Source organism: Tiliqua scincoides, chromosome 9 (assembly GCF_035046505.1).
Source record: "Tiliqua scincoides isolate rTilSci1 chromosome 9, rTilSci1.hap2, whole genome shotgun sequence".
Classification (NCBI taxonomy): domain Eukaryota; kingdom Metazoa; phylum Chordata; class Lepidosauria; order Squamata; family Scincidae; genus Tiliqua; species Tiliqua scincoides.
This window is the reverse complement of record NC_089829.1, coordinates 855,085-867,980: the sequence shown is the minus strand read 5'-3', so window position 1 is coordinate 867,980 and position 12,896 is coordinate 855,085. Positions and strand designations below refer to the sequence as shown.

The 12,896-nt window shown below is 49.9% G+C and overlaps 1 protein-coding gene across 2 annotated transcripts in view; it reads left to right on the top strand.

The window, feature by feature from the left end:
- PAX7 (paired box 7) overlaps positions 1–6,609 on the top strand; it is a 119,976-nt gene extending 113,367 nt beyond the window's left edge. For both annotated transcript variants that reach the window (XM_066636957.1, XM_066636956.1), the window contains exons 8-9: positions 1,292–1,538; positions 6,494–6,609. In XM_066636957.1, coding sequence (XP_066493054.1) covers positions 1,292–1,538; positions 6,494–6,609 — 363 coding nt within the window. The remainder of the gene's footprint in view (positions 1–1,291; positions 1,539–6,493) is intronic.
- Positions 6,610–12,896: the final 6,287 nt, after the last annotated feature.

Here is a 12,896-nt window from a genome sequence, read left to right as displayed (position 1 = left end):
GCCCTTGAAGACGGTTCAGAAATTACAATTAGTGCAGAATGCGGCGGCCCGTGTGGTTACTGGAGGTAGGCAGTTTGACTCTGTCAGTCCGCTTCTCCAGCAGCTGCACTGGCTGCCCATTTGTTTCCAGGCCCAATTCAAGGTGCTGGTCTTGACCTTTAAAGCCCTATACTGCTCTGGGCCAGGGTATCTTAGAGATCGTCTACTTCCGTACAATCCGGCTCGTCCTCTTAGGTCATCAGAGAAGGCCTTTTTACAAGTGCAGCCGCCTAAGGAGGTACGTGGGGCGGCGGCTAGAAATAGGACCTTCTCAGTAGTTGCACCAACCCTTCCCCTTGACTTAAGAACTGCTCCCTCTCTTGAAACTTTCCAGCGAGGCCTGAAGACTCTTCTGTTTAGACAAACCTTCTGAGTTCCTGGCCTTTTAAACATATTTTTAATAACTCCTGGTTACAGACCTGATCCTTTTATAATTTGCTGCTCTATGCTCTTTTACCTGACTACGTTTTTATCTGACTACAGTTTTTAATGATGTGTTGTTAATATGCTTTTATCTGTTTTTAAATTATGTTTTTTTAATTTGTTTTAACCTTTGTTGTAAGCTGCCTTGAGTCCCTCCAGGGAGAAAGGCGGGATGATGATAATAATAATATTAATAATAATAATAATAATAATAATAATAATAATAATAATAATAATAATAATAATAATAATAATGTGAAGTTAGGTGTATTTTGGTTTGGTTTTGTGGTGAGAGACTCCCTGGCACATTTTGGGGAGGGGGTCCAGTTGAAATTCCTGTTTAAAGGTTCTGAATACAGCCACAGGAAGGGGGGACCTGATCCAGATCAAGATTGTGGAAAGGTGGAGGGTGTTTTAGTCCTGGGATTGTGGCACAAGAAAAAAGGGTTGAACTCCCCTCCCGGTAGCACCGCAGTCACGGACCCTGATCATGCCCCCACCTCACTTTACAACGAACTTGGACCTGCTACTCTGACAATGACAGGAGCGGCGTGTCCATTCCAGGGTGCAGCTCAGACACAGGAAAGGGGTCTTCTCCTATCTGCGGAACCCCCTACCACAGGAGATCAGATTTATTCTCTCTCTGCCTGTGTTCTGACAATGGCAGAAAATCTGTCCTTTTCCTTTGGGAGGTTAGTTTGGTTTCCTGCTGCAGCGGGAAATAATATTCACAGGGCCCAACACTGCAAGTTGCACTGTTTGCAGCTTGGTCCCTGTTGTGCTCTCGACCTGATTCAACTGACGTGGGTCCTCTCTTGCAACCCCACAGGTGATGAGCATCCTCAGCAATCCCAGCGGGGTCCCGCCGCAGCCCCAGTCCGACTTCTCCATCTCTCCCCTCCACGGCAGCCTGGACACTGCCAACTCCATCTCAGCCAGCTGCAGCCAGCGGAGCGACTCCATCAAGTCTGTCGACAGCCTCCCCACTTCACAATCCTACTGCCCCCCAACCTACACCACCACTGGCTACAGCGTGGACCCCGTGGCGGGCTACCAGTATGGACAGTACAGCCAAAGTAAGTTGCCGGTCAGCTGTGGGAAAGCGGGGCTTGCTCTGAGTGCAGTCCTGGGAGGAGGTAAGCTCCGGGTAGATGAGCAGGCAGAGGCCCACAGGCAGCCAGGGCTGGCCCATCCAAGAAGCCAGCACAGCCTGTGGCCTCAGGCGGCAGATGGATGTGGGGTTTCCACCGCTCACCCACTTCCTTCCACTCCCTACGCTGGAAAAGGAAGGGGGTGGAGTGGAAGGGAAGAGGAAGAGGATTCTGGATTAGTGGGGATCATTGATGCCACTCTGGAGAACTGGGGCTTCATGGAGGGAGGGGGGAAGAGAGAGAGAGACGAGTTTCCCCCCAAATTAACCTCTCCTTTTAATCCAGAGAGCATCTTAAGTTTCGCTCGGAACTGCTCAGGAAATGGGGAGCTTAAAGGGACTGGGAGCATGGAGGTGGCTCCAGGGGCAGCAGGCACCACCTCTGGGCCGTTTCCATGAAGGTGGGAGGGTCAGGTCCCCTCCGAGTTGACCAAGGTCAGCGGGACCCAAGAGGCAGCTGGGCAGAGGAGAGTTTGCCTGCTGCTGTCACTGACCAGCCTCACTCAGCAGGCGCAGCCTCCCTCCCCCTCCCCTGTGCTTCCCTCTTGCCCAGGGCTTGTCCCACCGTGACCTCCCCTTCCAGGCGCTTGTGACTTCTCTCCCCCTGCTCCTTTAATGTGCACGGCCTCTCTGGCCAAATGAGAACCGGCTGTGGCAGCAGAGGGCCTGCATCGCTCCTCGCCCTTGGCCCCTGCGCTCCCGACCCCCTGACCTTCCTCTCGCTTCTGGATGTGAAGGCCAGCCACACGTGCAACTGATAAAATCTTAAGCAAATTCCAGGACTGTGTATTGCCAATAAAGATGCCTTCAGGCCCGGCGTTAGTCACACCCCATGAGTGTGAGGACGGGAGGGGAGGAAAGCAATACGTAATTAGGAAATGCAGGGCAGGGGGTGGGGGGAGGCAGATTGACTACTGGATAAGGTGGGGTGGGGGAAGACCCTCAGAAGGGAGCTAGTTTGGGGGAAAGTTTTGGGGAAAGGGGCAGATGTGGTAGACTCAGTGATGATGCATAGGGGGAGAGGGAGAAGCGTGACCTCCTCCTCTCCTCTTACTGGGACTCGTATTCACTGCAGGGTGTGGAGAGGTGGGGAAGATCATCATCTCTTACGGGACTAGAACCAGGTTCTAGATGGACTAGATGGGCCTCAGGCCTGACCTAGCCAGGATTTTGTGCTGCATCTCCTGATTGCAACTTCAAGTGCAGGAATCCGGGCAGCGCTGCAACAAGTAGACTCTGCCAAGGGCTGGTCATTGTGCTGTGCCACTGCGTTGGAAGCAGTTGGGTTCTCTAAGAGAAAGCACAGAGGCCAAATTACCCACCCACCACCCCGTGGAAAGTGATCAGTGGCCCAAGGGGAGATGGAACAGTCTGCTTCCTCCTAGTCGGCATGCTGCATCTCTAGGTTGGGAGCAAATGATCTGATCTGCTCAACCAAGAGACACAGTAGAATCACCTGCCCATAGAAGAAGAGCTTGCTTGGAAGGAGGCCAGCCTAGCCCAGCCCAGAGACTCGGGCAGAGGTGTGGTGGGCATACTCCTCTGGGGTATCCAGTCTCATCAGTGCAGAGGCACAGTGGAATTGCATGCTCACAGAGGCTGATTGGAATGAGGCAGGCCCAGAGCTGGGACTCACACAGAAGTGCAATGGGTAGCCTCTTCTCAAGGCAAGGTATTCTGAGATGAGCCAAGGCAGGAGCTACTTCATCACTTGAGCTTGGCAGATGTGGCAACACTCTCATGCCCAAACAGAGGCAAGGCCAGAATGGTGACTCATCCAGAGGCTCAACAGGGAGCCTCTTCCACGGCTTGAGTTCTTCTTCAGTTAATGTATGTCTCATGGCAAACTCACCTGGTGTGCTGTGGCATGGAGTGTGCGCTCCCTGGTGTCCACAGGTTTCCTTGCTGCATCTGAGTTTGCCCTTTGCTGACCTCTTCCCTTCGCAGCAGAAGTGGGGGGGGGGGATTCTCAGCAGGAAGGAGGGAACCACTTTCCTTTTCGAATAGAGCTGCAGCCAGGCTAAGTGCCACCTAGAGCAGGTTGAGCAACTGCCTGGCCCCGCCTCGGAGTGCATTAATTCCCACGGAGAATGGATTTCCAGGCTCATCCTCTTCGGCCTCCCTCTTCTATTGTGTCCCCAAATCTCACCTCACTGGAGAAGGTTCATCCGGCTGCACATTATATGCCAAAATGGCAGCCTGCCAGGGCTTAATACAGAGCCCAAGCGGAGCCCCAGTACCGTTTTTCTCACCTGGGCCCAGGCCCACTGATACCTGAGCCAGGTGAAAGCAGAGGACGTTTCCATCACCCTTGAATAACCCAAACACACTTGGACACTTTAGGGAATAGGAGCAAATGTTTCCTGGGCACGGGTCACAGCTGCCAGTGAAGCCCACTTGTGCCCGAGACATCAGCCATGGTCCTGATTCCAGCGCTGGCATCATTTGACATGAGGTGGGCTAGCACAAGGCCAGCTTTTCTCCCGCAGTCTGGAGGTCTGGATGGGCAAATCTTTCAAATCTTTGGGTAAAGATATCATCATATTTCCATGGCTTCTTGGGAACATCTGAGTGTTTATGGACTTAGTGATACCATTCTGAGCTGATTCTTTCATCGGCTGTTATTACAGATTGGATGCAGCCTATAGTGGGAATATAGGACTGAGACCAAGCGCTTTGGAAGCGAATCCCCACTCAGCCCTGAAACCTGCTGGATGACCTTGGGGAACCCATTTGCTCTTGGCCTCAGTAGACTTACTGTGTTGTTAGTGTGGAAAAAAGAGGTTGTCTGGGTTGGTGGAATCAATTGGATATCTGTTGTGAGCCATGTTTGGTGGGGAGTATAAATTCCTGACATGAATCTTTAGGAATTAACCACTTTAGGATGGGAGGTAGAATTTTAAAAATGAACAAATAAACAACAAATCCAAAGTGTTTTAAAGTTGAAATGTCACACTACGTCAGCCTTATTGTCCTCATGCCTGGCTTGATGGTTTTCTCAACGTTTCTGGCTGTCCCCTGTTGGAAGCAGGTTACTGAGGTGGGTGGACCCACCTTGGTCTGATCCAGCAGGTTGGTTCTTGGACCTAAATGGAAAGTCCAGGGTCAGAGATAGTCTAACATTGACCCCAAATGTTGGGGACACACTGCATGGGAACGGACATTTCTTGTAAGCATTCAGTGGGGCAGCTGCCCATTCTCTGTTGGGAACAGAATGCTGAGTGCGGTCAACCCTTGAGCTGATCAGCAGGGTGGCTCTTTGTATGTTCTTGGGGTTGGGGAAGCAACCGTGTTTGCCTGCCATTCAGAACGTTTAAATGTCCTGCAAGCCCACCCGTGTCTCCGGGGTGTGAGTGTGCCCCCGCTGAGCCACGCTGGTACGCAGGGAAGTGGCAAGCTCTCCTCCTCAGTCCCAGCTGACCACGAGGGGGGGTGCACAAGCGGTGCCAGATCCAAGCAGTCCTGCCTGCTCCCAGAGGCCGGGGCCATGCTAATGATGCTGCTGATGGAACGCAGAAGCGTGAAAGGATTCCTAATGGATGTGACAAGTCTAATAAGAATTTTTGCCTAGAAGGGACCCCCCTTTGGGGCAGGCTTCTGACAGGACGCTGACGGCACAAATTTGTTTACGCCTTGGCACCGATGGTGCCTCTCCTGCCAGCTCCTTATTAATCTAATTTGAGACGTTCCAAGTGGGCAGGGGGGCAAGCAGGAAAGGCAGTGACGGCCCTGGATCGGAGCTCAGAAGGAGCATCGCCCTCCAGCTATCAGGAGATGGAGCAAAATAAAACTTTTGCTCACCAACTGGGACAAGGGCGATGACTTCTTGGCACAGGAAGCTGCTTCCTGTTGAGTCCGATCCTCCATCTAGGCCAATGCTACCTGCGCTGACTGGCAGCAGTTCTCCAGGGGTCTTGGGAAGAAGTCTTTTCTACCCTATCTGGAGATGCCAGCAAGGGCTAAAACTTTTCTGCAGCAGGGGCTCCATCCCCAAATCTTACCAGCAGGGCTCAAAACCCTCAACACTCCCTGCCAGAATGCTGGAGAGCAGAGTGCACATGTTGGCAAAAATGTAAGCTGGACACCTGCGGAGTTGGTGATGCTCCCAGAAGCCCCCCCTTTTGTGAGCATCTCCAGACCTTTTCAAGAGCGTGCAGCGAAGGATCACAAGGGAGGCACGAGCTTCTGCGGTCATTCACTTGGAACCAGTGCAAAACCTCAAGTCAATTTCAGTTTAAATACCGGGGTGCTTGCACAGCTGTACTCCCGTGTCATAAATATTACGTGCCTTTCCCAACTTTTGGGAACCCAGAAGCTTTCACACCACAGGAGGTTTGTTCCTGGGTGGTCTTTAACTTGTTTGCCTAGTGACCTGGCTGTAGAGGGCATCATAACACAGCGGTCTCTCCAGGCAGGTCCAGCCCCAACTTCGCTGTGAGGCCGCCGCCATTTTGTTTTGAGGCTCAGGACTTTCAGGGTGAAAGGCCCTAGAGACAAATCCCACTGCAGGCTGTGGCCCTTGAGGGAGTGCTGTGGCCAAGCCCTCCACTCTTCAGGACTCACTGAGTCTCTCATTGGCCCACTTCCTGTCTGGCCATAACACTCCCTTTGCTCCACCTTGCCTCGCTTCCTTTTTCTTTCCCTCTGCCATTGCCACACGATTCTCAGTCCTTCATGCCTTCCAGTTGGAGCAGAGCGCTGGAGGAGCCAGGCACACAGTTGGCAGAAAAGAGCAGGAATGGGGGGGAGTACCAGCCTTTGGCCAGTGGAAGGCCACTGCCATAGTGAACCTGTGCAAGGCCTCCTTTTCATACCTAGGCGTACTGATCCCTTGCATCATTTTTTCTGTCTCCACCCCTAACCTTCTGTTGCTCTCCTCAGCTGCCGTTGACTACTTGGCCAAGAACGTCAGCCTGTCTACTCAGCGCAGAATGAAGCTTGGTGAGCACTCGGCCGTGCTAGGCCTGTTACCAGTCGAAACAGGCCAAGCTTACTGACGGATCCATCCATCCCCTTCCTCCGGTACCTGCAGTATGCCACCAATGAGAAGAAGAATCCCACTGCTAGCACCAGCCTTCCAAGGACCCGCCTGTGTCAACACCCATTTCCTTCCAGGACCCTGAACTCTAGCTGGCTTCTGCTTGAATGGCAAAAACCACAACAAAGAAAAGGAGAAAGTCCCACTGGTCCAAATACTGAGAACGCACCTGCTGAAAAACTGCTCACTGACGGTGACTTGTTCCAAGGCCAGAGGCTGTGAGTTTGGCCTAAACTACGAGTTTCTCAGCATTCTTGCCCACCAGGCTGACTCTGACTGCAACTAGTGCTGATGGACCTTCCACTGGTGTAGCCATAGGGCTTTGCCACCTCTTGGAATCTGTGTTCTTTGTAATGATAGATATGTTTCTTTTCTTCCACTCCCTTTCCCCAGCCCCTGCTAATTTTGTTGTTGTACACGATCAACATTGCCCATGAAGGAGGAATTTGGGGATTGATAAGTGTTGATCTTGGGACCAAATGTAAAGTGTTTCGACCAAATATGGAGAAGACCAAATACGGAACGGTCGCAATTGCCATGGACCTTCCTGTTGATCCATACCAGGACCAGGGGACCAGTTCAGCTGCTGTGAGGAGGGCTGATGTACTTTGTGACACCTTTCTGATTTAGGGACCAGCTGCAGAAATAGGGGGTGGGTTTTGAGAAAGCTGGGGCTGGGCACAATTCACACTGTACCATTTTACTCCAGGAGATTGACAAGTGGTTCTGTGGGCAATGACAAATTGAAGTCATTCAGCTCAAACAGAGTAAGACCATTTGGTAGGACCTGGGTGGGGTGCACAGTGGGCAGTAGGTCAGTTCTTCAGCTGAGAAGGGTCAGTAACGGTTCTTAGCAATTGTGTGGCCACAGGGTCATCAGAAGGGCTTGATGACGAATTCCATAATTGATGCTTGTTGAAAGAGCCACCATAATTTCACTGCTCCAGTCAGTATTGTCTCTGGGGAGGGGGCCACAGCTCAGTTGTAGAGCCCCTGTTTTACATGCCACTTGTCCCAGGTTCAGGCCATGACAGCATCTCCAGGTAGGGAGATCCCCTGTTTGCTTCTGCTCGTCAGTGTACTACAATAATGAACCAGATGGACTCAGTGGACTAGATGGACTTGACTCAGTATGGCAGCTTCCATAACTTTCTACATCTGTTCCATCATGCAGTGGACCTCCTGTGTGGATTGGTTCTTCTAGCAGCAACTGCCACACGGTGACTGCAAAAATCAGTGTACATTTGGAACAGGGAGAATGGCAAGAAGTTATTACAGGTTGATGACCTGGACATCTGAAACCCAGACATTTTGGAGCCACAACTTTTCCCACGCCTGGCCAATATAGCACTGCTGCTCAGCCAGTGAGGAAGCTGGTAGGGATTTTTCAAGAGCCTGACCATAGCACAGGGCATTCTGGGGCACAAATCAGCATGAACCAGCAGAGGAAGCTGGCTACGCCCCTGAGGGTGCAGAAAGCAGCACAGAGCCAAGCCAAGTGGGCAGCACTTTGTTGACTGCAGAGGAGCACTTGTGATACGTGAACACAATAACTCTGAATGCAGTGCAAACACAAGGAGCACTTGTGAAGTGTTTTCTGAAGTGAGAACAAACATGGGGTCCCACCCCCAAGATACCCTTCTTTCATATGAAATACCTGAAGGGCTGTCATGTGGAAGAAGGGACAAATTTGTTCTCAACTGCCTCTGAAAGTAGAACTCGATCCAGTGGGTACAAACTGCAAGAGAAGAGATTCCAGTTGGATATCAGGAAAAAATTCCTGACGGTAAGAGCGGTTCGGCAGTGGAACAGATTGCCAAGGAAAGTGATGGTCTCTCCCTACCTGGGGATCTTCAAGCAGAGGCTTGACAAGCACTTATTGGAGATGCTCTAAGTATTTTCCTAGAGCATCTCCAATAAGTGCTTATCAAGCCTCTGCTTGCTCCTGCTAGAGGCAGGGGGCTGGACTAGATGACCTATTCGGTCCCTTCCAACTCTATGATTCTACGATGCTGTATTTATGCAAATATTCCAAAATCTGAAAAGTCCAAAATCTGGCCCACTTCCTGTCCCAAGCAGTCTGGATAAGGGATAGTCAACCCGTAATCTGAATCTAGCTTAGGTGGTCTGCCTAAGAGATCAAACGAAACTCATCCGCTTAGGAAAGCACAAGTGGAGCTCTTGTTAATACCTCAAATTAAGGGAGGCGTCAACTGGAGCTGGCACTGATGGTTGGGAAAAATGAAATTCAAAGTGAATGTCAAGGTTCTTTCCAACCTCTGGGAAACTTCTGAGAGTTTTCAAGAGAAAGCAAATGAATTCCAAAGCTGAAGTTGCTGGTGGGGGCGAGTATCTACTCCCTCTAGCATCAACCAGGAAGAGAGCTTGAGCACACGGGGCGGGGTGGGGAACAGATGACTAGGTGGAGGGCTGGTGGTGGCCAATGTTACAAATGAAGGCATCTCCTCCTCCTCCCAGCATTCCATGGCCTGAAGCCCCAGGTTTAAACTCCAGGTAAAAGCATCTCAGGTAGCACAGCTGGGAAAGCTTTTGCAGAGCTGGTCCATTTAAGGTATCTTTCCATCTTCGTATGATGAAGTCCGATGCACCGTTTTCCTACAAAACCACCTCTAGCCACAGCTGACATTGTTTTCTTTTTTTTTAAACAACATTTTTTTAAAAATGATTTCTTTCTAGTGTTAAAGAAAAAGGAGACGACGAATGTAACATTTTGTAGTCAACCAGTCAAATCATGAGAATTCTGAATCAAGGAAAACCCAGTCGGGAGTGGGGAAAAACCTTCTCCATCGCTTTCAGATATTTTTGATCAACTTCCCCCTGAGAAATATCTAGCAGGCAATTCAGTGACCAACTGGCAGATGTGGCACTGGGTTCTGCCCAGGCCCTGCCCATCCACCAGAAGTTCTTATTTCAAGAGCTTGATACAAACATTCCCTTTTGACGCAAGTCAGGAACACCCACCCAAGTCAGGATTACAGTGCAATACTCACCTGTCAAAAAAGCTAACGCGGATCCGCCCTTAATAATAGGACGCACATGGCTGCAGATTCCCGCCCTGGAAAGTGCCACTTCCTGTTTCCTATTCCCAGTTTCATTCTATGCTTGTATTTGTATATAACTAAGAAAGCAGAGCAGCCCTGACGGCTCCAAATTTCCCTGGCCATTTTCCCTGCAGGGTCTAGGATTTGTGGGTGAGCTGGGTATTGGGGGGGAGGGCAAACAAGGGCCAAATGGTGCAAGGAGAGGATTTTTAAAAATGGTTGCTTAAGAACAGAGAATCCCGCTAGTGAGATTCTTTGCCATTTCCCTTTTGCCTTTGTGCACATGCATCTAAGCCAGTGCTGTAAATACATAGCTTAGAGGAATATCAAGTAGGAGGGGGGAGAAGGCCGCTGGTCTACCTATCTGTGGATAGTGATGTCTTGATCCTCTGAGGTCGCACTTATGTAAATTAATTTGAAACTTGATCCCGTGGTGTATGTTCATCGAAAGTTGGAATTTCTTCTCCCTCTCTTTCTTTTCTTTCTTTTTTTCAATTACTAAACACACAGTGAGTTCTGTGCTAGTTAAATAAATATATATATATATATATACATATATATAAAGGCTTGGAAGGGAGAAAAATGTAGGAACTTTTGCATATTGTATGATTTTTGAAATACATTCCAAGAGTTTTGGGGGGTAGAATGAATTTGCCGGAGGAAGCAAAGGGAGGGGGGCTTCTGTTTGGGGTTTGTTTGATTCATTTTGTTTTATTTTTTTAAGAAAACTATGTTAAGAGATGGAGTTAAAAGCAACAGAATAGTAGGAGGGGGTTGATTTGTCATTGCTTCGTTTATGAATGGTAGACATCTGGGGATAGGCTAGTTAAGCTCTGGAGCAGCAGAGATGGAGGAAGCCAGCCCCAGGGGAGCCCAGAGCCAAAGCAAACCACAGGCCAGGATCCTAAAGGGCTACTTCAGTATCCCCCCCCCCCCGCCAATACCACACCACTAACAGCTTTTAAAACTCCTCCAATGTTCAACATGCAGAAAGCGTTCCTCTTGGACCCAGTGTGGCTGGCATACCAGCAAGGACAGTCAGACAAATGTAGCATTTTTCTGAAAGGTTTTACCCGGCACCTCCAAACCCAAATTATTCCCCTTTGCAGACATTGAACAGTAACTGCCACTTAGGGGGGTGGTGGGGCGCTTAACCTTTGCATTGCATCTGTGCCGTTTTTCTTGCCCTCAGCGCCCGGTCCTCACTATCCTTGCCTCAATCTACCCACAGTGCTGCTGAAATCCTATTGGGCAGTGCCAACTCACATGGCTCTTGTCAGTGATGTCACAACACTGCAGTGATGTCACAACACTGATGTCACAGCACAATCACTGACAGGGTGATGCCTTGGATGCTCAGTGGCAAATCCACAAGTGGATTCGGCCCATCAGATTGCAACAGTGGCAGGGGAAGTGAGGGGGACAGAGGGAGTGACTGAGACTGAATTAGCAAACCACGCGGGCACTCAGCAACGTGAAGTTCTTCCTTGCCAGCTGCTTTGAATAGCCTACTTTCCGTGCAAATATCAAAAATGTTCAGTGCGGCTCTTGAACGGGCACAATGGGTGGGGGCTGTTCTCCAAAACCTGTTTCGAGACAACAGTCCAACTTCCGCAGCACATTCCACGCCTGCTCATCATTCCAGGGAAGGCTTGTCCGTGCTCTCTGAGGTGCACAAAGCCTCCTGAGTGCGTAGACTTCGCCATTCTCTTCCGTAGGAAAATCTGTTGTTTGCGCACTGCCAAATTCTGGGTCCATCAACCAGAAACCGCCATTTCAATGAATGGGGAAAGTGTGCATTTTGGCACACCCCTGTCTGTGATCACCGGTTTGAGACAAGAAATCAGGACTATGGGAAGGGGGAAGAAGCCAGGAAGCCTTCCCGGCATAGCATTCCAGCAATGGCACTTGGTATCATTTTGCCCTCTATCCCTGCCGTCTGTCCCCCCCAAAACCCTCTGCTCAGAGGTTTTGTGCATTCAGTGTTTCTAACACCTCCTTTACCCAAACCTGGAGAAATATTATCTGTAGGATATACTTTATTCCTAGTACTTGGAAATATGTTGCTTCCGTGTTCGCGTCATAGCTAATTTTGCTCCATATGTACCTGTTTGTGTGCGTGCAAGTCTGTGTGCGTGGCAGGGCGGGCAAGTGCACACACAAGGTTGTGTGCACACGTGTGTGGCGTGTGTGTGTGTGTATATATATATATAATCATCCCATAATTTATTCAGCTATATGGAGTAGTAGAGTAGAGAAAACAAGCACTGCTTTAACTACCTGCTGCCTGTAGGTGTTTCTCTCTGTAACTCAGGCGTAACTGTTACACATTAAAAATAAGAATTAAATGCTACTTAAAAAGTTTGTCTTTTTTCTCCCCCTTTTCAACTTACAGCTTTGCTTTATTTAGTGCCACTATGAGCAGAGTAACAAAGAGCGGAAAAGGTCCTTGCCCCAAGAGGGCTACAATTCGGATATCAGCACAACTGAGGAAGGGGAGAAGTTGCAGGCAGGAGTGGGGGGAGGGGGAGTAAATTCAAATGCAAGAGGACATGTTCCCCAAAGTTCTTACAAAGACCCCCAAGACCCCAAAGTTCTTACAATCTCAATATTGAACTCAAGAGAGTAACGGAAATGGGGGCAGGAGGAGGATAGGTGATTGGTTCAGTTTACACCAGTGGTTCCCAAACTGTGAGCCACAAAAACCAGCCAGGGGAACCAGCAGAATCCTTGTGAAAAACATGCCACCCTATACAATGTATACAATGTAGAATTGCAGCCCTAATGGGGAGCCACAGGCATGGTCCAGTAGATCAAGGGAGACACAAGTTGAAAATTTTAAGAACCTCTGGTTTACACATACCTACACTTAGTTATAAGTGTACTCAGTTGCACTCAGAGGGGCAACTGTAGCAGGCAGAGCTGGCCCAGGACTTCCTGGCACCCACAGCAATGTGCAAATGCTTTTCTCATTGCCTACCAATGTGCCAGCCTCTGACACTCTATAGCCCACCTTTCTCCTCCACAGTTCTGCCCTGTTCTCCTTTACCAATCCAGGGAATGGGGGGGTGAGTGAGTGAGCGTCCCTCTGCCAACCTGCTGCCTGACAGTTGGCCTCATAGATGGGCCAGCCCAGATAGCAGGGAAGAGGGTGGCAAAAGCACTGCGGAAAAGGTGAGTTTTA